The 25,495-nt window shown below is 36.4% G+C and overlaps 2 protein-coding genes across 5 annotated transcripts in view; one reads left to right on the top strand and one right to left on the bottom strand.

Annotated features, from left to right (window-relative positions):
• Nucleotides 1-756: 756 nt before the first annotated feature.
• LOC135794269 (probable serine/threonine-protein kinase DDB_G0282963) lies at nt 757-14,263 on the top strand. Of its 2 annotated transcripts, XM_065305475.1 has the most exons (9): nt 757-952; nt 6,659-7,132; nt 7,201-8,663; nt 8,727-9,189; nt 12,089-12,487; nt 12,549-12,720; nt 12,951-13,077; nt 13,149-13,343; nt 13,406-14,263. In XM_065305475.1, the coding sequence occupies exons 2-9, from the start codon at nt 6,963-6,965 to the stop codon at nt 13,525-13,527; spliced, it is 3,111 nt and encodes a 1,036-aa protein (XP_065161547.1). In that variant the 5' UTR covers nt 757-952; nt 6,659-6,962; the 3' UTR covers nt 13,528-14,263. The 2 variants fall into 2 exon arrangements, with proteins under 2 accessions (XP_065161547.1, XP_065161546.1); XM_065305474.1 differs by having other exon boundaries at nt 7,201-9,189.
• A 1,987-nt stretch (nt 14,264-16,250) lies between these two features.
• Nucleotides 16,251-25,495, bottom strand: part of sm (heterogeneous nuclear ribonucleoprotein L) — a 63,997-nt gene continuing 54,752 nt past the window's right edge. For 2 of the 3 annotated variants that reach the window (XM_065304428.1, XM_065304427.1), the window contains 4 exons: nt 23,044-23,303; nt 22,618-22,950; nt 22,210-22,417; nt 16,251-22,071 (listed from right to left, as the gene is read on the bottom strand). In XM_065304428.1, the coding sequence (XP_065160500.1) occupies nt 21,953-22,071; nt 22,210-22,417; nt 22,618-22,950; nt 23,044-23,303 (920 nt within the window). In that variant the 3' untranslated portion in view covers nt 16,251-21,952. Of the gene's footprint in view, nt 22,072-22,209; nt 22,418-22,617; nt 22,951-23,043; nt 23,310-25,495 lie in introns of all 3 variants that reach the window. The other variant, XM_065304426.1, reaches the window with a different exon arrangement.

Raw genomic sequence — 25,495 nt, 5'->3', positions numbered from 1 at the left:
TGATCTACATTTCACTGCCTAGGCAGTAAAATCCTATTCAAAAGTTTTTTTTTTCTATAAAAATTTCTATATTCCAATTAAAATTCACGAAATTTTGTGATATATGATGATTGCTTGGTAAAATTGTTGCCCGTTGATAAGTGGTGTTGGTATACAGTGCGTTATGTGATATTGCGACGGTGGTGGCGGTAACCAGCGCTAGAACCAGCACCGCCACCACCAGCGTTAGGTAAGCCGCGTATACCATACCCGCGCAGCACCTTCTCGATGCAATATACTCGGCGGCAAACACCTCCGCGCTCGCGAAAACACGCTAGAGGGGGTGGCATAAGTAGGACGCGGCGATTTTCCTTCTAAGATCGCCGCCAGTCGCCCCCTTACCACACGCCACACCACGTTGCCCACCACCGGCGTCGTTCGTACTCGCGGCCGCGCTTTCTTCGCCGGCCGCCAAGAAGTCACCAGTCACCGTAGTCGTGCGGCGCTTTTTTTGTAACGACGAAGAGTAGAGAGTAAAAAAAAAGGGACGCGTCCGAAAATATAAATGCATCGCACCGACGACGAGGATGCTCTGTTGATCGCGAGTTGCATTCATGAATGAAACTGACAAGACAAGATTTCATTCAATCCCGAACTGACATTATCTTATATTATTAAAAACCGACATTAAAAACAAATTAAACAAAGTTATAAAAAGAATTAATCATCTAGTGCAATCATATTTGGTTTAGTTACGTTTACTGGTGGAATGTTTAATTCTTTGTGGAAGTTTCGCGCACGAGTTATATCTATTACTCGATAAGAATCAAGCATAAGCATCAAATATCAAAAGGTTAAGAAGTGATTCATCGTTGATTCAAAGATCCACAAACGAGTCATAGATTTCGTCGATAACAATAAGTGCTTACATTTTTTTGTGCAACAATGGAAACATGCTTTCTTTTTAATCTGTGTAAGTATAATATTTATTTGGAGCGATTTATGTGTAAGAAGCGTAATAAACGGCGCAGAAATAGATCAAATTTATTTTGAAAGTGTTTAATGATTTTAAATCATCCAATTAAACTGATAAATAAAGTAGTTATAAACATAAAACCCACTCAAACGTAATAATACAAACATCTTCCAACTGGGTAAACTGCATTTATTAGGTTAATAAAATTCAGTTTTCAAATATTTACCAGTTGAACGACGCGCGCTTGAAAAGAGCTACTTTGTGTTACTTCATATATGCAGGTACTTGAACTGTAAAGCGCGTAAAGACTGTAAAGTGGAGGCAAATAGAGTAAAATCAACAGACGGTTAAGACTAAAATAAGATGCGTTCCTAAATTAAAGCACCACGGTACGTGAATTTTGAAACGTTGGAACTACGCGGAGCCTTTTCAAAGCTTTTATAGAGATTACTAGACGTAATCTTTGGTTTTAGTTGATTTATTTGTTGGAAATTATGTGTGCAGAGTGTTACTGGGTTTTCTCAGAGGAAATTATGTATAAATGCGTTTATCTAATTTTGGAAGGTGGGAAATAAAACGGAAACTGGAGAAATACTTTTATGTTAGGAGATTGGGCTTTAGGCTAAAGATAAAAAGTGTAACTAAAATATAAAGCGCATTTTTTGATAATTTTGAAGTTTCTTCATTATTGTCGAGCAAATATTCACCAAAAACAAAAATATCGACTTGTTTTGGTTCATTAAAAGTACTGCATATTGTTAAGGTCTGAATGAATAACGAAAACAACCAAAAATTGCAATATTGCAATATTTACGCAAAATAATCGTACAAATGTTCTTTAATATAACAATTAGGCTTTGTTTACGAAATGTAAACTACAAAGAAAAATCAAAAACAAGATATTTGTTATCTCTTAACTTAAAATAAAGATTGATGTCCTTTAATACATAGAAATGTAATTTTATACACTGAAAAAACACATTAAAAGTGTAAATTGCAAAAATCTAAAATTTGTATATTGAAAAGTTGACTGAACCCAGAATTTATGCAAATTCCTGCAAATTTTGAAACATTAGAAAATATAATATGCAATATAATTGTACGCAACACTAATTTCTTTTATTTTACCACAAAATTACAAATAATAATAATTAATATAATTTATTATTCAACAAAATATTTCTATTTTATTCTATTTACATCAATTCCCCGCTAATTTCACCTAGTTATTTATATAACCCCAAACGAAATTATTGTGTTTGTTTTTAAATGTATTCTTATTCATATATTACTACTACACTACTTTTTATACGTTTACAACACCGAGTAAATGGTAATCAATTTAATTAATTTCATTTGCAATCTTAACTACTAATAGAAACATTTCAATATTCTAGTTATAACATCGATGTGTTGATGAAATGTTTAAGTAAGAGTTGAATAAACAAATGAACGTGAAATGTTTCAGTTCGTGGTTGCTGCTTGTTCACTGTTGGCCGCACATTGATTCCATCAATCCACCATCTAACCGCACTTAAATTGCTTAAGTGGTGGTTTATGATGCGTTTCGATTTTTCTAATTGCGTTTGTCCGTAAAAGTATACGCAAAGCAATATATTCAATACCTGGATTATCAGATTTCACTTTATAAGTATGAAAATTAACAGAATAAAGCGTTTGCTCGATTTGTTTCTGCTTGATGTTAAAATATCTTTTATTATATTTGATATTATAGAATATGTTAACTTTCGTTAACGCTTTGTAGGAAAAAGAAACGTTGCAAACGAAAGAAAACCGTAACGCATGAAAACTGAAAACGCAAGCGGGTTTATTTTATATTTCATATTTGAATGCGAGTATAATCGCGATTAATTTACGAGACGATAAAAAACAATCTGGAAATCAGTTTCAAAAATGGATTCCTGTTGTGCAGCACACAATTCGCAATAATTTTATAGAGAATTTTGTTTGTAGGTACAAATTTTATTTTTGTTCCAGACTTTATATATTTTTACTACGTTAATAAATATTTTAGATTGTTAAAAATGTTGTAGCAGGAATATTATTACCTAATTGCTATTAATTTCTATAAACACGCTATAAATTTAAAGTTAAAAAAATTAAAATTTAATTTTAATTGTTATGAAAACAAGTTACGGAAAGTTTGTAGGTAAGTAGGTATCTACCTCATCGCTCAATGCCTCAATTTCAAAAATAACTGAGAAGACGTTGGTGGAAATAGTTTTGAACACATCGCGCATCGATTTTTTGCCTAATTTATGCAACGTGCTTCGTTTGCGCGCTCGTTTTATTGAATGAGCAACCCAACCGTTGCCCAATGGTCACAGCACAGCACTTTACTTTCTTCCCAGCAAACTAAATCATATTATTCCATGAAATTTCAACAATAGCTTAAAGTAAAATATAATTTCACAAAAAGTATTATTAAAGTCAATAAGTACTCACTAACAACAGATGCAACTGATTTAACTGCTGGGATAATTGAAGAATGAAATTAACAGTTAAGTGCATTAAATAAAATTATAAACCAGCATGAAATCTGCATTATTAATGCGACGATTATGCCGCACAAATTTGATTCACCGTTTAACCGCGCAGAGAAACTGAGAAACTCGCCGGCAATTAGCTGGGATGCGCTCGCGTTGATATCAACAATAAATAAATTAAAGAGAAAGAAAAGAAAACTGCGCCTGATGAACGCAGACTAATTGCGAGCATAATGGCGGCGTAAAACGCGCGCTACATGCGAAATTAAACGTGTGCTAGTCAACTGACGGACTGTTACGCTAATGAGCTCAAGATAATGCACAGCGTAGGCTTTTTGGAATCATCGAAACGTAGCCACAATCCACATTACTGCGTTATGATCATATTTCTTTACGCAGTATGTGCGTATCGTAAACGCAAACGCCGCGTATATGGAGCATGTCAAGATTTACGCATTGGTTATTCAGTATTGGACTTAAAAATCATACTTAACCTAATATTTTGTAGTAGCGACATGTGCTAGAGAATAGGTTAACATGGCAATCATAATTTTCATTTTGGTTAATTTATCTATTGCCATTTGTAGGATAGCGAATAAAAATTAAATTTTGGAATTTAAAAGCCAATAAGTGCTTTTAAGGTTACTACTTACGACATTTATCAAGTTTTATCTCTAGTTAAGCTTACTGGTGATATTAAACTAACCAAAACAACAAATTAAATAACATATTTTTGATATAATGCAATAAAAGTTTGTTAATTCAAAGAAACATCATGATTTTCTCTTCAAAAACTAATATTTCATAAATATTTGAAATCTATTTAACATTTTTCATGCTTATTGATTAAATATACATACTATTACCTATTTTAATCAATATAATCGTGTAATGGACGCTATGCAATTAATAAACACGTATCTATAGCCTATAATCAATTTAATATTTGCATATTTTCTTAACTTGATTAATGATAATACATTTTTTAATCAATATTATCTTGATTTATATGAATGAGAAATTTTAAACAAAATATGTTTTACAGAACTGGTGCATTACACAGTAAATCATTAATAACTGCTCAAAAGAAATTACTTTTACTTAAAATGTAGCTGAACTAAAAACTATATTGTTTAAAGAAGATTAATTGTAAACGTTATCTTTTTTGAATAGATACGGTTCTGATTTACAATCTAAACAATACCTGCTGCATTTGTAACAATGTATTTACGATTCGGTAACTAACAACCAACTACTCGTTATCTTTAAGTATACCTCGTGGTCGTTGCGGTTTTTCTCTATGCTCAGCTGCATTTTCCGAGAGTACTTCGCAATAACTCATAACTATTGCAATTATTAATCGTTCTAAACATACTCGTACACTTTATTATACTCTCTTTTACTACTAGAAGTCTTTCTTTTTGGGTTATTATCTTCTGTTATTCCAGTTTGTGTATCATTTCGTTTTAATTTGCTTTACTTTCAAGCCGTTTTGTTCTTTTCTTATTTTGAACATATTAAGTTAATTAATGTAAGAACTGGCACGGTCAATATGCAGCGGGATGTGCCATTTATAATTGCAAAGAAAGTCATAATTTCGAACCGTTACGAATGCCGCTCCAAGACGCACAAAGACATGAAAGACCAAAGTTGGCACATTTCGCGCCGGAGAAAATGCGAACGGTAGATAAGCAACTAAAAAGCGGGCAGGCAAAGCAAAAGAAATAAATCATCTCGGCCTTAGATTGTAATTGTAACACTAAATAAGCTTCAATGTAGGTACAATGCACATCGTGCTAGCGGAAAATCATTTATAGACACGCACGACATATTCAGTTTAGTGCCATCAACATGTTGCACTGATTAGCATACTCGATGCGAAAAGACAAGACAAGATAAATCATTCAATAACGAGGTGCGACCAACCTACTTGAAACAAACAAAAATTCAGAATTTTTTTTTGTAATGAGAAATTGTAATTGAAAGTACATAACTCATACTCTATTTAATCGACATTGAATTCATATCCAGAAAGTGGAAACCGTCGTGCTCGCTCATTATGAAGAGAGGAGCGCTGTAAAAGTGATTATGAATAAAATTAGATTCAACTCAATCACGAAGTGTACAAGCGTACAAGCACTCGACACGACGTTGAGTTGCTTTGCTAATTGCGAATTTCACTTTGATTACAATTTCGTTGTTTTTGATTTGATATTATGTCTGCGTATCATTGTGCCGGCGTGTCCGTTCACGTTTTGGTGACCACGAAGAAAAGAAACGAAACGAAATTGTTTAAACGCTCCGTGAGTGGACGACATAATGAACGCAATCTAAGCGTTCTAATTAATTCAAGACCGAATTGCGACCCGGGCCAGACACACCAATAAAACGCTCCGTTTTGCCATTCCAAGGACGAGTTGAGGGTTGTGGCCGCACTGGTCAACCTGAGGGTCTTTCATAGGTTCATGGCCGGGAAAAATATGCGAAACGTTTGGGCAAATTTTACTTGTCGTAAGTTGCTAAATTACCACACAAAGAAATAAATTAGGAAAGATAAGAAAAAAGGCATAAGCATATACATGTATGACTCATTTTTTTTGTTTCAAGATTTCGACTTAACAAAGAGATAAAATCGGATGTTTTATCATCATCAATGAATTGTTATTGTCTTTGTAAAACAATTTAAACGTATTTCCTTGTTTGTTGTTACTTCATGAATGTTCTTATACATAATAGTAGTTGTAAAGAAACGTCTGATGATGCAACTCATTGTTTGCAAGTAAAATGTTTCGGAAATGACTTAAAATTACAATAAAATGACAAAACTAACCAGAAAATACAGTTTTTGCACATTTATATAGGAAATACGCTTTTTAGGCAATTTTTACAAACGTTTAGAAACTAACTAAGTTTGCTTAGATGATTATCATGCAAATTTCGACACTAATTAATCTATATTTAAGTTGTTGAAGTTTTTTGAAGTAATTTAAGCTGCTTAAAGTGAACAAAGTGGAAAATTTATTTAAGATGTATATGACTAGCCACGCCCCCTTTAAAAATAAGTCGATAACGTATAAAAACATTCAAGGGTACCAAGGAGTGTAATATCTAAATATGCTATCATAAACATAAAAATATGAAACCACCGTGCGCTAACCTTTACTTTAATTTTACTCACCACAATATTTATTTTTAGGTCGTCAATAACTGATTGCATAACAAAAGGGTTTGATGTGCAGCAGCGTTCTTTGCAATCGGAATGAAAACCGCCGACAAGAAAACAAACACTCGCCTCGTACTAAATATAACACATGTACCTTAACAAAAATGACGCTGAATTGTATTGAATAATGCGCGCTTTGAGTTGCGTTGATTTTTTTTACGTTTTGATTATTTCTCCACTGCACGAAGAACTTAAACATTAATTTTTGTCATATTATTTCTCGCGTAAAAACCTAATGTCGTGATAAATTCGCAAATTTCAAATAAGGCTTGTGCAAATGTACGATATGCGCGCGCCGGACGGTAGACCCGGTGGTTATAATAGACCAGGAAGGACGTTTGAAGATGAACTCAATCTGCGATATCTGTCACCTGGTGCATTTACTGTCCTATCCCCCGAGGAGAATGGATCACCACCGGATCCACCACCAGCACCACAACAATTTAGGTATTTATAAATGCATTTTGTAAAATTGATTCTAAAAAATATTTCGTTTCTTTTGTTTGTTTCAACAGATTAAGTCCAAATGCAAATGTTAGAAGAAATAAAAACCAATCATTTTCAATCATCGCGGAGCCCGCCAATTATGAACCATCCCGAAGCCCATCGCCGACTTCCGGTCGCGTCAGCCCATTCCGTGGTCGCGGATTCAATCCCACCGGATCGCGGCATGCGTCCCCAGCTGGATCACCACCTCCACCTCCAGAAGACAATCGATTATCTTACCAGCAAAACAACAACAATGCTAGCAGTAGGAAAAGGTCCAATATACCGCAGCTGAAACGTCACAACAGTTCTACAATGCTCAGCACTGAAGAAAGTAGTGATTCATCACCAAAACACCAACGAAGGAATAGTCTGCTCAAACCACAGTTGAGTAGAAGTTTGAACAACATTGGACCGCGAGTTTCTAACAAACCACCAACCGCACCCGGAAACCGTCGTCCTGGTGGGATATACTCGAGGAACTCATCATTCTCACGTCTCTCACCAATCATCGGCAGTTCCCCGGAACCCAGCACAGATTCGAAGAGTCAGTCTTCCCCTTCACGCATACCCATGTCTAGAAGTTCACCCTCGAGCCGCAAACATTCGCCTGATAACGACAAGTCATCACATCACGGTAGTGCTACCAACCTCAACAACAAACATTTGAGTGCAAGCAATGCGGGCCTCTCACGAAGTCGCAGCCGTGTAGGTTCACAAGCAACTTCGAGGAATGCGTCGAGAAATGCATCGAGAAATCAAAGCAGAGAGGCGTCACCTTCGGGTAAACCGCCAATTTCACCAACGAAGATCCCCACGAAAAACTATCGCAACGTTCAGGCGAAGGTCAACAGTTTTAATGCCAAATCGAAAACGAAAGTGCCTAATACTAACGCTAGTTCACATTCATCAACGAGCAATAATCACAGTACCAATAGATTGAAACCATCCGATAAAAACCGCAGCAAATCAAGCAGCAATTCTAAACTAAACAGGACTGAGAGTATAACTAGTGTTTCTAAATCATCAAGTTTTGCAAAAAAATCCGCCAACAATAATAACACAAATAAAAACAATAATAATAACAATAGTAGTTCCACTGTTAATGGAAATAGTAATAAAACTAGTGCTACAACCAACTCTAATAACAATAGTAATAATAATAATACAAATGGTGATGCAGCAAAGTCCCCCGAGAAGAAGTTTCTAAAGAAAACACCCAGCACACGCAGTTTAACTAAAAAAGCAACAGATAGTGATTCATCCAGCAGTACAACCAATGGATCATCCTCATCACCAACTAAAAAGGTTGAACCTTTACCAAAAATCACAGAGATGCTCCCACCGGCGACAGTGTTGTCCACCACAACTGACACAGTAACGAAACCGTTGAAAATTGAGGCGACAATCGATACACCCCTGAAAACCAGTGCTTCCGCGACGAATATTCTGACAAAGCCCATCAAAGAAACGCCAATGTACATGGACGAAGGTAGGGTGCTGAGTGCTAAAAGCGTCACGAGCGCAATAGAAAGAATGAACGATACTGTTCTAGATGCGGAGACGCTGCTCAAGGATCATAATATGTCGAAGTTGTCGCCGGCGGCCACGGCGATTATATCGCTATCGAGTGAACCGCCGCCGCAGCAGAGCCAAACGAGGACGCTGCCGAGCGTGGAGACAACCACAACCACGACCACGTCGGCGGTGACGGCGGGCGGCGTCACGCACGTGACGATAGGAAACAATGGCCAAAGTGTAAATAGTAGTACGTTAGTTGTCAATAGCAATGGTGGCGTGGGCGGGCCACACGTGGCGAAGAATAACATTAATAAACTGATATCGCCGGATGATAGTTTCGGCGCGCGTGTGCACTATGAGAACAGTGGGACTGTATTGCACCAAGAGGTTCAGCCGATTAAAATCATGGTGCAGGAGAAGGGTCAGAACATGGAGGTGCAGAGTGGTAATGTGCGGTTTCCACCAAACGCCACCAATGGTACAGCTCAAGGTGCAGGGTAAGTTACAAACGTATAATCACATATATTTAGTGTGCCCAATTTATGAACCCGCAGCGAAAAGTTCAAGGATTAATCGTTTCCCACTTAAATCTGTGTTTAATTAGTCAAGCGGTTATAACTGGAACACTCGACAAACATACACCTATACATGAGTCAAAATATTGCGCCAGTGCTAAGTCAAAAATTTCTTAAGGGGTTGTTATATTTAGGCACGCATTATTTGGGTTAATCGACCGACTGTTAAGAGGGACAAAGATATGAAATTTGTATTGGTCAAGTGGTGTGGAAATGCTAAAAATGCTATTGCTATATGGGTACAACCACGGACTTGTACCCGAGCTGCTGGGTGTGAGGGTGTGGGGGTGGTGTGGCCAACACGATTTTGACCGCAATTCGAATCGCGCGCTTATTTTTACATTTCCACCGGGCGCACGCTGTGACGTGAAACACAATTAGATATTGCTACCGGTGGTTTTACGACGTTGTGATCGAAAGTAGGTGAGCTGGGTGGACTGTACTTTGAACAACAATAAACTGCAAAACAATGAAGTAATATTTCATGTATCACTCAATCAGATTGTATTTGGAGATTTCAATCAGTGATAAGAAAAGATGCATATTTTAAAGCACTCAGTTTTTGTTTTATTTCGTTTTTTGATGAAATATATATTTCATAAAACAAACAATTTTGTTTTCGTAGTCATCAAGTCAAAGTTCTTCTCTTTGCGTACATACGAAGCACGCACACAAGTCGTAATTGTTTTATGCAAAGTACACGGCTTGCACATGCCAAAGTACGAGCCAAGAGGTGGTAAGAAAAAAGGGCAAAAATATATCGATCGGAACTCCATGTGCAGATGTTGTCAAACATACATACAGTGCGTTTTAATTGTAATATAATTAACTCATGTATTTCTAACCTCAACTATGCAGTAATGAAAGCATAAAAATAGACGGTGGATACCGTCAGAAAACAATTATACGCTCATGATGGCAGAGAAAAAAAAACAGAGCAAAATAGAAAATCAATGAAGTGAGGAAATTTGCTCTTCGTGAGTTGTTCGCAATTTGCACAAATTTAAAAGCAACAACAAGTCTGCGTTTTATTTATAGCCTCATTAGTCAATTCCCGGCTGCAGTTATCAACTGTTAAATGAGTTAATGTAAAGTTAAACTTTGCTAAACTGATATTTCGAATGGATCGCGTTAACAATGTTCGAAAAGTGTTGTTGGAAATATGATGAAAGGGAAAACTTAGTTTTTTGTTGCTCCGGTTGGATTATACTCGTATAACCAGGGCGAACTGTAATTTTAATCAGCGTTGCAGAAGTAATATAGTTAATAGCATTTTCAGCAGGATTGAAAGCTTTCAAAATGAAGCGAAAGTTTAATGGAACCCCATAATTATAGTATCATCCTTGAAAACCTAATATGCGTAAAATGCTTTGCTTCACTTTTCCGAAAAGTTTGCTAGGGTGCAGCAATTATGAAAATTATACGAAATTTATGCATTGCATAGGGGGTTGAAAATGAAATTTCCGGAATGCCTGCAAGGTGTTAATATGAAAATAAAAGTTGTAGATAAAAATATTTGGCCAACTTCTAGATCAAGTTTAACCCAAAAAGAAAAAGTGTAAAAATAACGGCGCCAAAACGGTCATTTTGTAACCCTGACACAATTACTTAAAAAATATCGGTCGAGTCCAACTTTCTATCGCGCACCATGATACCCGCCACACATGCACCCGCCTCAACAAAACTGGCCCATTACGTGCCTTTAACTATTCCAAGTGTTTCAAGCATAAACGAAATAAATGTTGACCAAACGTCGGATAAAAGTGGGGGTAGACGCGTCTAGCAAGGTGCCAAAAAGGAACAAGCGTCCGCAAGGAGAAGGAAAAGTAAAGGAAAACAAATCGAAGCCGGTAGAGCAACCCCCTTATACTGGCGTATAAGAATGACCCAAGAGTTGACTCTAGGTTTGCAGGAATGCAAAATCTAATGTATTCAGGGTGGCGGTGGAGGGGTCAAGAGGTAGGGGCTTTCAGGGGTGGTTCCTCGCGTGCGGGGGCCACACAGTCAACACACATCGGCCCGCACGGTCCGGTCTAGCGAGTGGAATATGGCGTGCGGTCATTAGTCAGTGGCGGCGCACGTTTCCGACCACCAGAGTCATCAACAATATTCGCGAATTTCTGCATGATTCACCAGCGAAAACTGTCACCGAGATAGATTAATTGCACCGCAGCAAAGTTCAAAGTGCACCTGCTCATTGAATCGTCATTTGTCATCAGTTTAATAAATTTAATTTTCACAAGTCGCAAACTTAAAATACGTGGTTAATATCGATTTTGTTGCTACGCCTCTGGCCACTCCACACTGATGGTAACTTTGGAATAAATCTTTTTTCATTAACTTTCATGGGTATATGGAACGCAAAGCCCTCCACGCTCCCTCTACACATATACATACATTAGTGTGTGGCAAAGAAGGTGGCAACATACAAAGTCGATGCTAAGAACACCTTACAACGCGCGGCACCATCGTCAAATAAAGAACGCTCACACAGTGCGACGTTAAGGTGGTCGCCGCTCGCCATTGCTGCGACAAGCGTAAACTTCAGTGCACTATAATCAAATCAGTGAACCAAACAAATAGTTTTCAATCGTTGAGGAGCAAATAGAACACTAGCTCCAATGAAAATTAAGACGGTTAACGAGAAAATGACTTTTATTTACGTTACGCCCTTGTCGGAGGACAACGAGGCACCAAATTACAATCGCATGATTGAAAATGGGTAACGTACCAAAAACTAAACATTATTCAATTAAAAATTAAAAATATTGTTGCTAAAAGTGTTGCCATTAACTGTTAGTACAATAAATTTAATTTTTAGGGCCCCGCCACATCCCAGAGAAGAGGAGCCACCAGCAGAAGAGGTCCCAACATCAAGGTGCGGTCGTTTCATGCACAAATTCAAACAAAAAATGTGCTGCGCTTGTTGCAAAAAATCAGACAAAGCGGACCCAACCCAAGATAAACCACAAAATCAAGGTTGTTTTGCATGTCTCAAAAAGAAGAAACTGCACGACGTGGAGGAAATCATCATCAGTTCCGCCGAAGAAGTCGAAGGTGCTAAGAAGTCCTTCATGGACAAATTGAAGTGCTGCAGTTGCAGGAGAAGCAATAAAGTTGGTGACTCCACAACGGGTTGCTGTGGGTTAGGCAAGAAGAAAGAGAAATGGACTGAAAGAAGGGATAGTATTCTAAGCGCACCTGTCCCACTAACAGCAGGGTAAATAAAACCTACACCACCTAATTGACTACAAATAGTAAATAAAATTTTGTGTAAACAGGGACCGATGTAAGAACTTCTTCAAATTCCTATTTTGTTGTGGCTGTGGATGTGCGGGATGTCGTTGCTGCAGAAAAACACCAGCAGCTCCAAAAATTGACGACGCAGCATCTCGTCGAGCTTCTCTGCTATCCAAAAAGAAGAGTCTAACACCAACGGTTATACCACAAGAGGTAGGTATTTCCTTCTAGAAGTTTCCGTAATTGAGGGCTTCGAGAAACATACGTAAAACATTTCCAATATTTGCCCACACGCGTGACCTTGCCACATATAATGCGCGTTGATTATGCACGCAATGAAAATACACTCAAATAAAAATGGCGCATAATAAGTATGCATACACATACACTTAAACACATTACTACCCTACATTAGCGATAACGCCATCTATTAACTTTTTCAGGATCCTAAGAACAAACTGGATAGCAGCCTGGTTGAATACACCTCAACAATGAAGGCGGCCATTCCGGTTTTGCCTATCGCGTTGGCATACTTTTGTTTATTCTTCAACATTTTTGCACCCGGAACAGGTACAGTTCAATAACTCTCAATTTGTAGTACAAAGTGTTGGTAACTAATTTTTGTAATCTCATTTGTTCAGGAACGGTTTTCAGTGGATTGTTTTGTTTGTGCATGGGTAAACCACGCTTTTCACAAAGAGATGATCCCAAATCAAGAGTGGGATCATTTATAATCAACGTATTTATCGGCGCTGGGCAATTATTTACGGTTTTGTTTTGTCTCGTCGGATGGGGCTGGTCAATATGGTGGGGAGTCATAATGATCAAAGTTGCCAGTAAGTAATTTCAAGAAAACTCATCTTAAGACAATTAATTGAAATTAATGTTTGTTAAATAGAAAAATATCGGAAAATTAAAATCCTCGAAAAGAGAATGGAGGCGCAACAAGAAAAAGAAGCAGCGGGCAGTCGTAGTAAAGAAGGCAGTCAAAAACGAGACGTCGAAAAGGGCCGCTCCTGAGGACTAAACGGCCAGCAAAAAATGGCCAGGAGTATATCGTTAGTTGTACAAGATTGTTCGGAGTGAAAGTTTGATTGGCCACCAATACAAAAAAACACCTATACGGAAATTAATCAAGAGATACTTTTTGTAGGCAACTTAAATTAGTTATGTTATGTTATAAACAATTTGAGAACCAAAATCAAACATATCTTCCTAGAGCATTTCTATAGTTTAAATATTGTTGAATTTATAATTACTAAATATAATCACATACACCTATATTTTGTACTGAACTAGTATTGAAGCGGGTGAAGGATATCGAATACGCTAAGTTAAATTTCTAGGTGAGAAATTAGGTTATCTACGAAATAGATATATTCATGACCTTACATTATATAAATAGATAGGTAGCTAAGGATGGCGAAACAAACAAACCGATACTTGTATAAATTACGCACAGCAAGCAGATGCAATTAAAATCAGCGTTACAGATTCTAAACAATTACGAGATTGACTTTTGTGAAGCAATTCTTGCAAATTTTGTAAATCTCTATATATGTACAGATCACATTTTAAACATCTAAATACTATTTGTAGCAAGTACATTTTATAAATGAGTTAATCAATATATAAAATATGACAACCTACTAGCCTCCGTATAACTACGAATATGTACTAATATCGGTGAAGATGCTAATGTATAATTTGTTACTACAGGTGAAATGTAAATCATAAATAAATTAATTTTGCATTACATATTGATATATTAACCTAGGAGAACTAAAATTGACTTACACTTTTCAACTTTTATTTATTTTTTGACTGATTATTCTAATCTAATCTACTTAATTGTTTTGTTAATTTCACGAATTACTTGAATACTAGCTCATAAATGTCCGCGTATAAATACAAGACATCCAGTTTGGTGTCAGGTGTACTCACTACTTAAAGACATCCGGCGATTCTAGCAATGCTGGGTGGACTATCCCTGGACCAAGGACCTAGCCGCAAGAGATCCTCCCCTTCGGCTGTCGCATAGGCAGCAAAATGCTTTGCGCATCCGCCAGTCAGGGGCACTCGTGACTACCCTCCGGTTCAGGTCATCACCACACCTACCTTACACCCGGCTCCTAGAAACTGGGATGTTTCGTCAGTTTCTCAGGAGGACGCGTCGATATTTAATCCGAACTTGTGTCCAAACGCTGGTAGGATGCTTGAAGTGGATTTGGGCTCGACATCCTTCTTTGGGTTGGAATGTTCGTAATAGTTGGTAATTAACACGCACTTTCGCGAGAAGAGATACGCGAATTACGCGATACTTCCGAAATTTTAATTCGTGACACGCACTCGATATATCAAAATTTTGTAATTATTACGTACTTTCCCTAACTGTGTAAAGGGAACATGGCACGACTCCCCTAGGATATCTATCCGGTGATTTGAACGCAAGTCTCTCACGTTTGAAATTGAAATACATAGAATGCATAGCGTCCCGCACACGGATTTTCAATTAATCGATATGTTCGTATTTTAATACTTTTAGGTGAAATCGAATTAGTTGTTAAAGTCTAAAGTACACGAATCCGAAAACATACGCGAACGCCAGATAATATAAAATTTGAAGATATCTGAAAGTCAAGCGGAAAGAATAATCAGTATAGAAAAATACCAAAAACAATTGAATATTTAAAATGTATAAAATTAAAAACACGCGAATAGTGTTTTGAGTTCTAAACCGAATTCCAGAAACGCGCCGATTGCAAGAGGTATAAAGTAAACAAACAACTGATAACGTGACCGCGCAAAAGACGACGCGCGCACCAATCTTGCAATCACGCCACTCACCTCACACACATACATACAAAAATGCCAGCATATTAATATGTAAAACTAAAATATTCGGCGGCGTTAAATACTGAATCCACTACAATCCAATTACAAATTCCTGTAATCTTTTAGCCGATAAAATAAACAAACGCAATTGTTTCTAATGTAATAACTACTTTTCAATAATTAACAAATTCTCAACCAATACCGCGTGGTCCCTTATCTTATCTTCTTTTATCTTTAATTCTTCAGTATAATGATTTTAACAATTAAGCAAAGTAATAAACGAAACTTACTCCTGATGATGTTGTGTAACGATGTTCGTCCAGCACTATTCCACAAAGTTTCAGTTTAAATTTAAGTTAAGTTTCGGTATTTCAACGGAGATGCAGCTGCAGCAAACGTGGCGACCCGACTGATAATTTTGCAGCGATGCAGGAACGCAAGCCGATTGCGGCGCGGGGTGGTGTGACGTAGTGTGTTAAAACACGAAAATACATAAACAATGCTAGCGTTCAAGATCACGCCGATTTTATTTTATACATGTCACTTCAGAATAAACTATTCAATACTTTATAATTTTGATTTAAACGTAGAATTAACATAAAATATTGGTCACATTTTTGTTTCAAGGGAAATTGTTATTTACGTTCCCCGAACACAAAGTAAAATGATATTAATTAAAAAATTGAACTTACCTGTTGCATTTTTGATGATAATAACCGAACAAGTTTAAAGAGTTTGCCTAGAAACACAATATAAGAGAAATAAATATTCAAACGTTTTTACTGAATCCTTGATTTGCTGGCTCAAAACGTAAGCCAATCTTCATAGTGTACAATTTATATTCAATATTCAAGTTCATTATTTATTTTGAAAGGTTTGCAGGATATTCTTACAAGTTCAAAAACACATATTTTTGCTCGTTTATTATTTTCACCGTAGTTGTCATTCATATTTCTATATTCTTCATTCACTCATTCTTATACTTTACTTATATTTATATATATTTCTATATATATTTATATTTATGTTATTAATTCATATATGTATATCATAATCATTTATCATTAAATTATTTCAGCAATTGAAATATATCCATATCAATTATAACTTATATACAACAATTATTATACTTTGAAAAAACGAATTGACTTTCAGTAATACTGAGCCTAGTTAATTTGTCTTCACAACCACGATGCATTTTTGTCGCCTATGACTTTCGAACAACAGATTCCACCATCTCTCGGGCAAGATAATAATTGTACTTTTTGGTTTCGTTCAACAACAATAAATCTGGTTACGAATACAAATTACTAGCGATTTGGCATATCATTACGCGTTTTCTTTTTTGTTTAGTAATTATTTATATATAATACTTGTCGAATTATTATTAAATTGTTATCATCAATGTAAGTTGTCATTGTTTGTCATTATTCTTCGTTCTTTTGTTGTTTGGTATATTCACCCGTCTTTTGTATATAATTACATTATTTTTTATATACACATAGCTCAGAAAATACATCATACATTTAAAATAATGTATCGTTTTTTTTTACTTTATTTTGTTTGTTTATATACTTTTGTTCAAAACTTTTTTAAACCCTTTAAAAAAGTCAATATGTCTATATTTGTTCGTTCTTGTTGGTTGTGATGGTTGTTTCGATTCAAAGATTTTACACACGTTTTAGTCCATTTCGTTACGATTTGAACCCAAAGCGGTAAACGTGAATTTCTTTTTAAACAGAAATGAGTCTTAAGTTTTGTATTTATATGCAGATGTGGGTTCAGTTTGTTGATTTGTTTTCGGTTGTAAAGTATAATCATGTTGTATAGTTAATTCGAAATTAATATTGATGTATTTTTGAACGTGTAAGAACATGATGTTTCTTATTGTATTGGGTTTTCATTGTTTTGATTGTGATTTGGGACGAAAAATAAATATGGTGAATCATTCGAGATTGGCGTACTCATATCCGAGTTTAGTCTCTGTGAGTGTTTTACAACTAATTGAAAAATCTATCGCGTAATTGATATAATAAATAACTAATCTATACTCTAGAGATATAATAATAATAATTAGTTAAACTTAATAAATAGTCAAAAAGAGGAAACAAACAGTAAATTTCTAAATATTCAAATATCTAACGCCCTATAGCTAACACTGAACTAAACACGAATTAATAAATAAGTAACAATTTGTCTTTTATATGCATAAAACGCCGCTTCGTGCTTCCAAGCGGCAGAGTATCACAGAGACAAACAACAGGATATTCAGGTCCAGTAGTAGAGGCATTAAAAAATCATAAAAATTACAGTTTAAGTATAAGTTGATGTAGGTAATGTTGTTCTGATGTTGTTGATGATGTGCTGTTATACATTGTTGCGGTTGCTGTAAATTCAAGTGGAATTGGTTCATTTGGGGCTTGAGGGGTTGTTAGTTTGTGGGTACTGTAACTTCTCGAGTAAATGAAGTCTCTTAAGCGAAAGCGTACAAAAGTGTAAAAGGCAGGTATGATTCCAAAAACAGCGACTGCTAAACAAAAACGATGACATCAAGGCAAGCAACGGAAGTCTTAGTTTAGTATTGACTAATTATAAGGTGCTCTAAAGGAACAAAAGTATCGCAATACCAAATTAACGTTAGCAAATGTGTGTGAGAATGTGTTCTACTAAAACAAAACTTTGCTCAAACAAAAACTGAAACACGTCATAGTGTGAAAAAGATACTACCACCAGCTAGAGGCACAGATAATTGACTCAACTAAGTTGTTCTTTCTTGTGTTTTCTTTTTATCATTATCATATTTTCCATTACGACAAGTACAATTATTTATATGTATAGTATAATAATTTTAATATGTATTTTAGCATATTATATGTAATGATGTATTAGAATAGGTATGGTATAAGATGTTGTAGATGTAAAGTTGTCATTCCTTTGTGTATGGATGCACAAATGTCGGTGGTTTGTGTTGATGTTGTTGTTGTTGTTGTTGTTATTTTCAATGTCGTCATTTATCTATTTCAGTTCATCCTCAACCATTCGTCGAATAAAATCATCGCTCAATTTTCACACGGCATCAATCGAATCATTAATTAATTTAAATAAACAAGGAACAATCTTCGACACATATACCAGAGTGTGTGTACCAATTTCTTACAAATAAGTCGAAATAACAGTTGAAATAAACAATTTGCGTAACATTACAATAATAAAACATACGAAACTAGCGCACTTTTTTCGTGAATCTATTACATTTAGTGTTTTTTACTCCATGCGGGACATCTATTACTATACAATACTAAAATACTAACCAACACATAATAGGTTCGTTAATATTTCCCTCCGACAAAAAAATCAAACAAAAAAATCATTAAAACTTGTCAAATATCACCTAATCATCACCATCTAAACATATAAAATTAGTTAAATAATTAAATTTTGTTGAGACTCTTACATGTTTCGCCAATGCGCACACAACGCAGCAAACTCTTTCATTCGTCTTCCAATTAGTTGTACCCTATTAATTATTTAATATGTTATTTCGATTTCAATTACTTTAATAAATATTTCCTACATTTCCCGATTGTGTTTGGTCCTCTCGCGTGATTGGAATAACTTGCAAACGAATGAAAGAGTTTGACACGTCGTTTGTTTTGTCGTCGTATTCGTTTTGTTGCTCGTCCACGCTCATCGGGTTGAATTTAATTATTCGTTAATTTTTCTTACCTAAGCACTAACATTCGAGATTGATTCATTTAATACTATAATGATATGATACACTATCCTAAATTTAACTGTCTTTTTTTCATAATATGTATTTTCTAGATTCCATTTCATTGAGTTCAATATTACATACATAAAACGTATAGTCGATATTCGAAAAGGAAGAGGTGAAGAAACAAGTCTTCATCTTGTACACACAGTTGCACATTGCATAACTTCAATATTGTTATTGCACATTTGTCTTAAAAGATATTGTTCGCTTTTTTCTTTTGTATAATTCAATGTGTTTCTGATCGTGTTGTGTGTACGTTATTCCAAGTGTTGTTAGTGTGTTTCATTGTTTGCAAATTTGTATTGTGGGTGTGTAAATGTGTGAAAATTTTAAGTTTACAGAGTTTACAGACAGAGAAAGTACTACTATTATTGACATCGAGTTAACTACTTGCGTCTCAATCTAATAAATTTCCTCCGCGGTCATCTCGAAAGCTACCAACAAATTAATACGTTCACAGTCAAAAAGATAGTCACGAGAGAAAACAAATCAGTTACCAATTCTTTTCGTTTGTAAGGTACACAGTAGATTATTCACTAAAATCTAAATTAAGACGCAAGCTCGTAGGAAGACATTCAACTAATAAAAGTGATGAACCTTTAATTTATGTTCGCTCCTTCATTAAAACATCCTAAATAATCCCTATACAATTTTCGCAGGTAACGTTTTGGTTGCTCTTCATTCTTGTTTCATCTAATTTAATAATTATGGACGAAAGTTTAAAATTAACACTGAAGAAAGCTAGTTTTATCGCCCAAACCTACTTTACCATCGATTTGCGTTCGTCATAGTAATTGATAGCACATTTAGCTCAAAACATTTAGTTATTATATGCAAGTGTTTAGTAGGTTTATGTTGTATTGATGTAAAATTTATCAAGCAAGTATATCGAATAAAAGTGCAAATTTCGTCTCAGCCAATTGATATTAAAATGATTATTTACGAATTAAAACTTCTTTTGTTGTCTGATATGTTTTCGAATATGTATATGTTTTATATTTCCACTTTCGTCATTGCTGGAAATCCATGAAATGTATGTAGAAATCTTGACATTCGCGCAACCTTCTAGAGATCACTGTAATTTCCAAGTTAATTATTTAAATAATTAAATTATTGCACTAATTTGACACATTTCCTTTAATCCATCAATAAATTAATAAATCTCTCTTGTAATTCTTTAAGTAGTTTATCTCTTTATATGTTTCATTCTGCATTTCTTTTTAAAATTTAAATACAGTTGGCAAAATTGAATTGTGATGTATTTACTTGAGATATATATTTACAAGTTGCTGATACTTGTGGTTTGAAATGATACTCTTTAAAGATTCAAAAAATATCATCTAATTAGTTAGTTTTTAAATATTGGTTGGCATGAAACTGGTCGAAAAAACAGTAAACAGTATATTTGTTATTCTAAGATGTGTTTTTGTTAAAATTTGGGTCCTTTAGGCGTGAATTCAACCATATTCCCGCGAATCTCATTCCTTTGGCAATTTAATTGCTGAATATTAATATTATAATAATGAATACGTCGCGCGCTAATAGTTTAGATATTACCTTTAGATATTAAAACTCTATTTGGTACCAGGGGGAATTGGTAGTGTGAAATAATGTACTTATTTAATGTATGTATCTCGTGTACGCCTAATAAGCAGATTTATATAAAAAATACTCTCGTGTATCAATTCTTGGTAATATTAAAATTAATATTTGCGTTGTCTTTTATACTTTTTTCCCACACATGAATCTGTTCATATATTAGTCCTGGAGAGTATCTAATATTTCCGATAGCGAAACAAGTCAACCGCCACTAAAACATTATGCCGATATCAATGTTTGCCTTCATCCTCCACGCTCATTATAAATAGTAAACGCTAAAGCTATACAAATAAATAATTCTAATAAAACTCGTTGCAATGTTGTTTTGTTAAATGTTACCGTTAGATAAACCCTACCTAGTCAAAAATGTCTTGTTTGTCATTCAATACCGTAATTAAATATGTAATTAATTATAATCATTAGCGATATGTATTACGTACTATTTGTCTAACTTCTTCAAAATTTTGCGATAAGTGTGTAACTTTCGGTTGGGTGTTTTTTCATCGTCTGCATTTGTTTGTAGTATTATTTTATCTTGTTACCTCTCTCCGTAGAAGCTTGTTCTCGGTCAAAATACTCCAGGAATTCGGCGGCAAACATGTGCACTGTGTGGAGTGTAGCTAAAAATGTTTATTGCACTCGCAAAGGTGATGTCCTAGATTTGCGTCAAAACTTCGCCTGCCTGGAATATTTTATCGACCGCATGCTTTCATTCTTGATTTTAATACTATGAGACGTTCGTCACTCCTCGCTTTAGCTAATTTCAAAGTTCAAACTAAACACGCAGAGACAGAGAGACAGTTTGCCTGATGAACATTAATTCACAACTTAACAACACCGGAATATTTTGCTTTTCTTCCGTATACTAAACACTACAATAACAAAGAATTGTTTACACATCGAACTAAAATTTAAGATGAGATAAAAATTATATATCAATTATTTATATCGTGCTACTAAATTTTAAATAAATAAATCTCTATTTTCCTCTCGACGATAAATATGATTCAGTAGTAGTAATATGTTGTGATGTATGAAGATATGTAATTCATTTTCAATTTGTTTCTTCTGTAGTTCCGATTGGGGTTCGCGTTATTTTATCATCCGACTTTTACATTATGGCGCAAACGTCAACAAAATTCAACATTTCTCATTCACGTGTCGCAGATTTTTGTTAAAGAGAATTAAAACGAAAAGATGGAGAATTAATGTAGCTGTAGTTTACTGGTTCATGTCTTACTGGTCCTGTTCCATGCGTCTGTCAGTCGAGCCATTGGAATTGTTCTCGCCATTTCGTATGGACATACTGCGCGACGACGAGAAGCACAGCTTCATTATGAATGGGAACTTTGTGCCTAGAAGAAACACAAAACAAACTTATTTGATAACAACTTATGCAAACGCTGTCTAATTGGTACGATTTATGACAGCAATTAAGTCTAACGATGCGATATTATTGTATAATTGGCTGAAATGGCTGATGAAAATTATACCTGGACTTTCGATGGCGGCGTGATTGCACGCCATTACGGCGGCGACAGCTTCCGTCGTGGTTTCAAATTCGAGCAGTCCCGAACTGGAGCGCTCCGACTTCATGGGGAATAATTTGACTGCTTTGGGAGGAATCACATCGTAATCTTTGAATACCTGTATCAACTCTTCTTCGGTGACCTGCGGCGGTGTGTTGAAGAAGTGCAAGATCTGCAAATAACACGCGATAATAAATTAGTTTCGTCGTTACAGTTCGCACTTAATGCTCGATAAATTGCAAAGCATTTGCATTTATTTATCCAAATCCATTTGGCAGACGGCCAAACTGCACATTCGGACTCATATTCAACGCGTGAAAATTTCAATAAAACTCATTTGGAATCATTCCTGTTTTCTCTCAGCGTGTTTACCTTGCTCGGTGGTTGAATTCGATTTTTACTCGCCATCGCCGGATTCATAAAACGATTGTTTTTATTCGTGATGTACTCTTTGTAGGAGGGCGACTTATCCGGCAGTGGGTAGGGATTCGTCACCTCACTGAGATAAGGCTGCTTGCTGAACGCCAGCTGAAGTTTGTGCTCCATCGCGGACACCTCGTCCAGGTTGGTGTTGCTGTGGCAGACAGGCGCCGCCCCCGTCAAACCCACATTGACATTATTCAAGTATTGCACGCAGCGTTCGACCGCAACGCCGTCGCCCATTTGTACCATTGCGGTGCCCTCCTTTGACTTTAAAAACTTGATCTGAAGACGCAGCCGAAAACAAAAAGCACAAACACACACGCGAAAGTTGTTTAAGTGATTTCATGTCCCTCGCGTACGAAAAGGTTTACTTACCCTCGCCACGTTTCCGTACAAACACATGAGATTGAATAATTTATCGGCGTTGGTGCGTATGGGATCGAGGCCATAGACCATCAGCACGGCGCCGGGTTGCTGAAAGTTGCGCTGATCGCGATATTCGGTGGCGACGGGCGTCACCACCGTGGCGCCAGACTTTCTGTATGTTTCACCTGTGAATGATTCGCCATATCCGGGACCACCGGTTCCCCCGCCGCACATGTCCTCGTAACGTGCCTGCTCACTTGGATATGGATCTACACATGTAAAACAAAAACAAATTAAAACTTCAATCATCACACCATTTTAATATTAATGCACATCGCTGCCAGACGACTATGTAAATAGTTAATTTAAAATTTCTTTCGACAAGAAGAAGTTCCTATCGTGCAAAATCTGCAATTATAATGCAGTCGAAGCTCCACACCTACACGCCTAGATCATCCCGAGCGCACCCACGAAACGTTTCGGTATTTTCGTGCCGTCAATACTGTTGCGCTTATTATTTCACTTCGCCTCACGTGAATACAAAGTGAATCACAGCGTCCCGTGCACTTTAAGCGCGCATTCAATTTAACAAACCGTTACTTATTTATCTGATTACATTGAGGTGTGCGTACCGGTGACATTTTGGCATTCGCTCAATCGCATATACCCACTGGTCGGTCCCTTCGCCGGTTTGCAAAAGTTGCACTCCGACCTCAACCTGGATTAAATGGGGCAACACGCGCACGCGGATAATAAAACTCCCCAACCGACCTACACCCGTGCCACTGCTCAATGAGATTGCGTTTGCATTTTTTAACAGCACCACATCCACGCGCGCGCGCCCATATTTGCATGATGGCAGCGAGTGAAATATGTAAAACCAAATTAAAATATTTTTTAACATTTCTAATATACACACACGCCATATATGTACTAGCTAACAACATCACGTCCTGGAGCTTCCTACTTTCCCACTTGCCATTTCACTGCTTGAATACGTAATAATGACAAGTACAAGTAGGAATGCTAGTTAAATCCGTAAAAAACGTGTTTATTTCGCATGCCACGTGCCACACACCTGAAGGACATGTGGGATGGCAAGAGCAATGATTCACAAATGCCTTTTCTTTTCTGTCCCGGCATGTCATTTGGCTTTGTACGGCGCAAATATTCTGATATACTCGTAAACCAACAGGCGGCGTACATCATGCAGCGCATACGAAATGCATAATCCGAGCATACGAACACAAATAACAGCATTGTGCGGGTGTTCAACTCAAAGTTAGCGTTTTTGGCGAATATTGCGTGTCGAGAAGCGCGGCGCATGAATTTTCCATTATCTATTCTGAAACGCCAAAGTGGGGTTTTACACAGTAACCCACACAAATTTATATCCGCCCAACAGATTCGTTTTCATTGTTTGGTACTATCTTTATGAGGGTGGCTTTAAATAAGAACTTTCAGTATTTTAAAGGTTTTTTATAACCCTGTATTATAGTATTACATTATCATAATTTCCTGTATTTATACTCTGATTTACACAAAACTAATTTATTATATATAATTTAACAGAAAGAAAAACCTTAATATCAATAGAAAATTCCTATGTTAGTAATATTCGGAAGAAATCTTATAAAGTTCAATATAAGTTTAAAGAATCATTACATTTCACAATATCAACTTCAACATCAAAAGTTCGAGAACAATCCAAAGACACATGTTCCACGAACCACTTCGTGATTCACAAATTTATCTTGTATAAAGATCCTTTTCAAGAGGTTCATAAAATCGATCTACTAGAGAGTTCCAAGTCTATTTTCCCATGACTACTACTTTAAACGTCGCTATTTGCTGAACGCGTTTTTTAAATATAAACTCAATATAGAAATATCCACCAGCAATATATCTACAACAATTGTCGCAATAGCGAGAGCGAAAAAAACAGTTTGTCCATGGAGTGCCAGCAGAAAACTAGTCCGCGTGCTCCGCGCACTTACGCTTAATTACATACACATACGTCCGCCGGAGTGCGTCATTTATTATTCGCACGGCGTGGCGGCTAAAAGTGCACCTGACACTAAATGACGAGCGCCTTTGCCAAGTGAGAAGAGCGGACTCGATGACGACGCCGCCGACGAGCACGTTACTCATTTTCATTTCGCGCTGCCGTCTTGCTCACGATTGGAACGCGCACAGCGTACACACACTTGTCCTGCTTCATTCGTCGCTCAAAATCTAGTGCATGCTTGCGGAGAATAAAGAACTCAATCTGCCCCGGCGGCCATCGTTTATCAAGGATAGCGCGAGCGGCATCCCAACATCCTATATTTCATTCGATGCACATAATATTTCAGCTTTTGTTCGCCACAGTCTCATTATTTTCGTCTGGTGGCGCGCGGTCACACCGCTCCGCTCGACTTCGCCGTGCGCGTTAATTTATAAACGTCGCATAATTGCGTGA

This window comes from Atheta coriaria, unplaced genomic scaffold, assembly GCF_025399875.1.
Source record: "Atheta coriaria isolate IRGN ID8LTWV9N9 unplaced genomic scaffold, Caltech_Dcor_3.1 hic_scaffold_6_pilon, whole genome shotgun sequence".
NCBI classification, from domain to species: domain Eukaryota; kingdom Metazoa; phylum Arthropoda; class Insecta; order Coleoptera; family Staphylinidae; genus Dalotia; species Dalotia coriaria.
The sequence above is the reverse complement of the archived record's forward strand: the minus strand, read 5'-3'. Positions and strand labels throughout refer to the sequence as shown.

Excerpts from the sequence above, each read along its gene's own strand:
- LOC135794269 (XM_065305474.1), top strand. The coding sequence starts at position 6,963 with ATGTACGATATGCGCGCGCCGGACGGTAGACCCGGTGGTTATAATAGA. Across the intron at positions 12,488-12,548 it reads CCTGTCCCACTAACAGCAGG|GGACCGATGTAAGAACTTCT; the intron begins GTAAATAAAACC and ends TTGTGTAAACAG. Across the intron at positions 12,721-12,950 it reads CAACGGTTATACCACAAGAG|GATCCTAAGAACAAACTGGA; the intron begins GTAGGTATTTCC and ends TAACTTTTTCAG.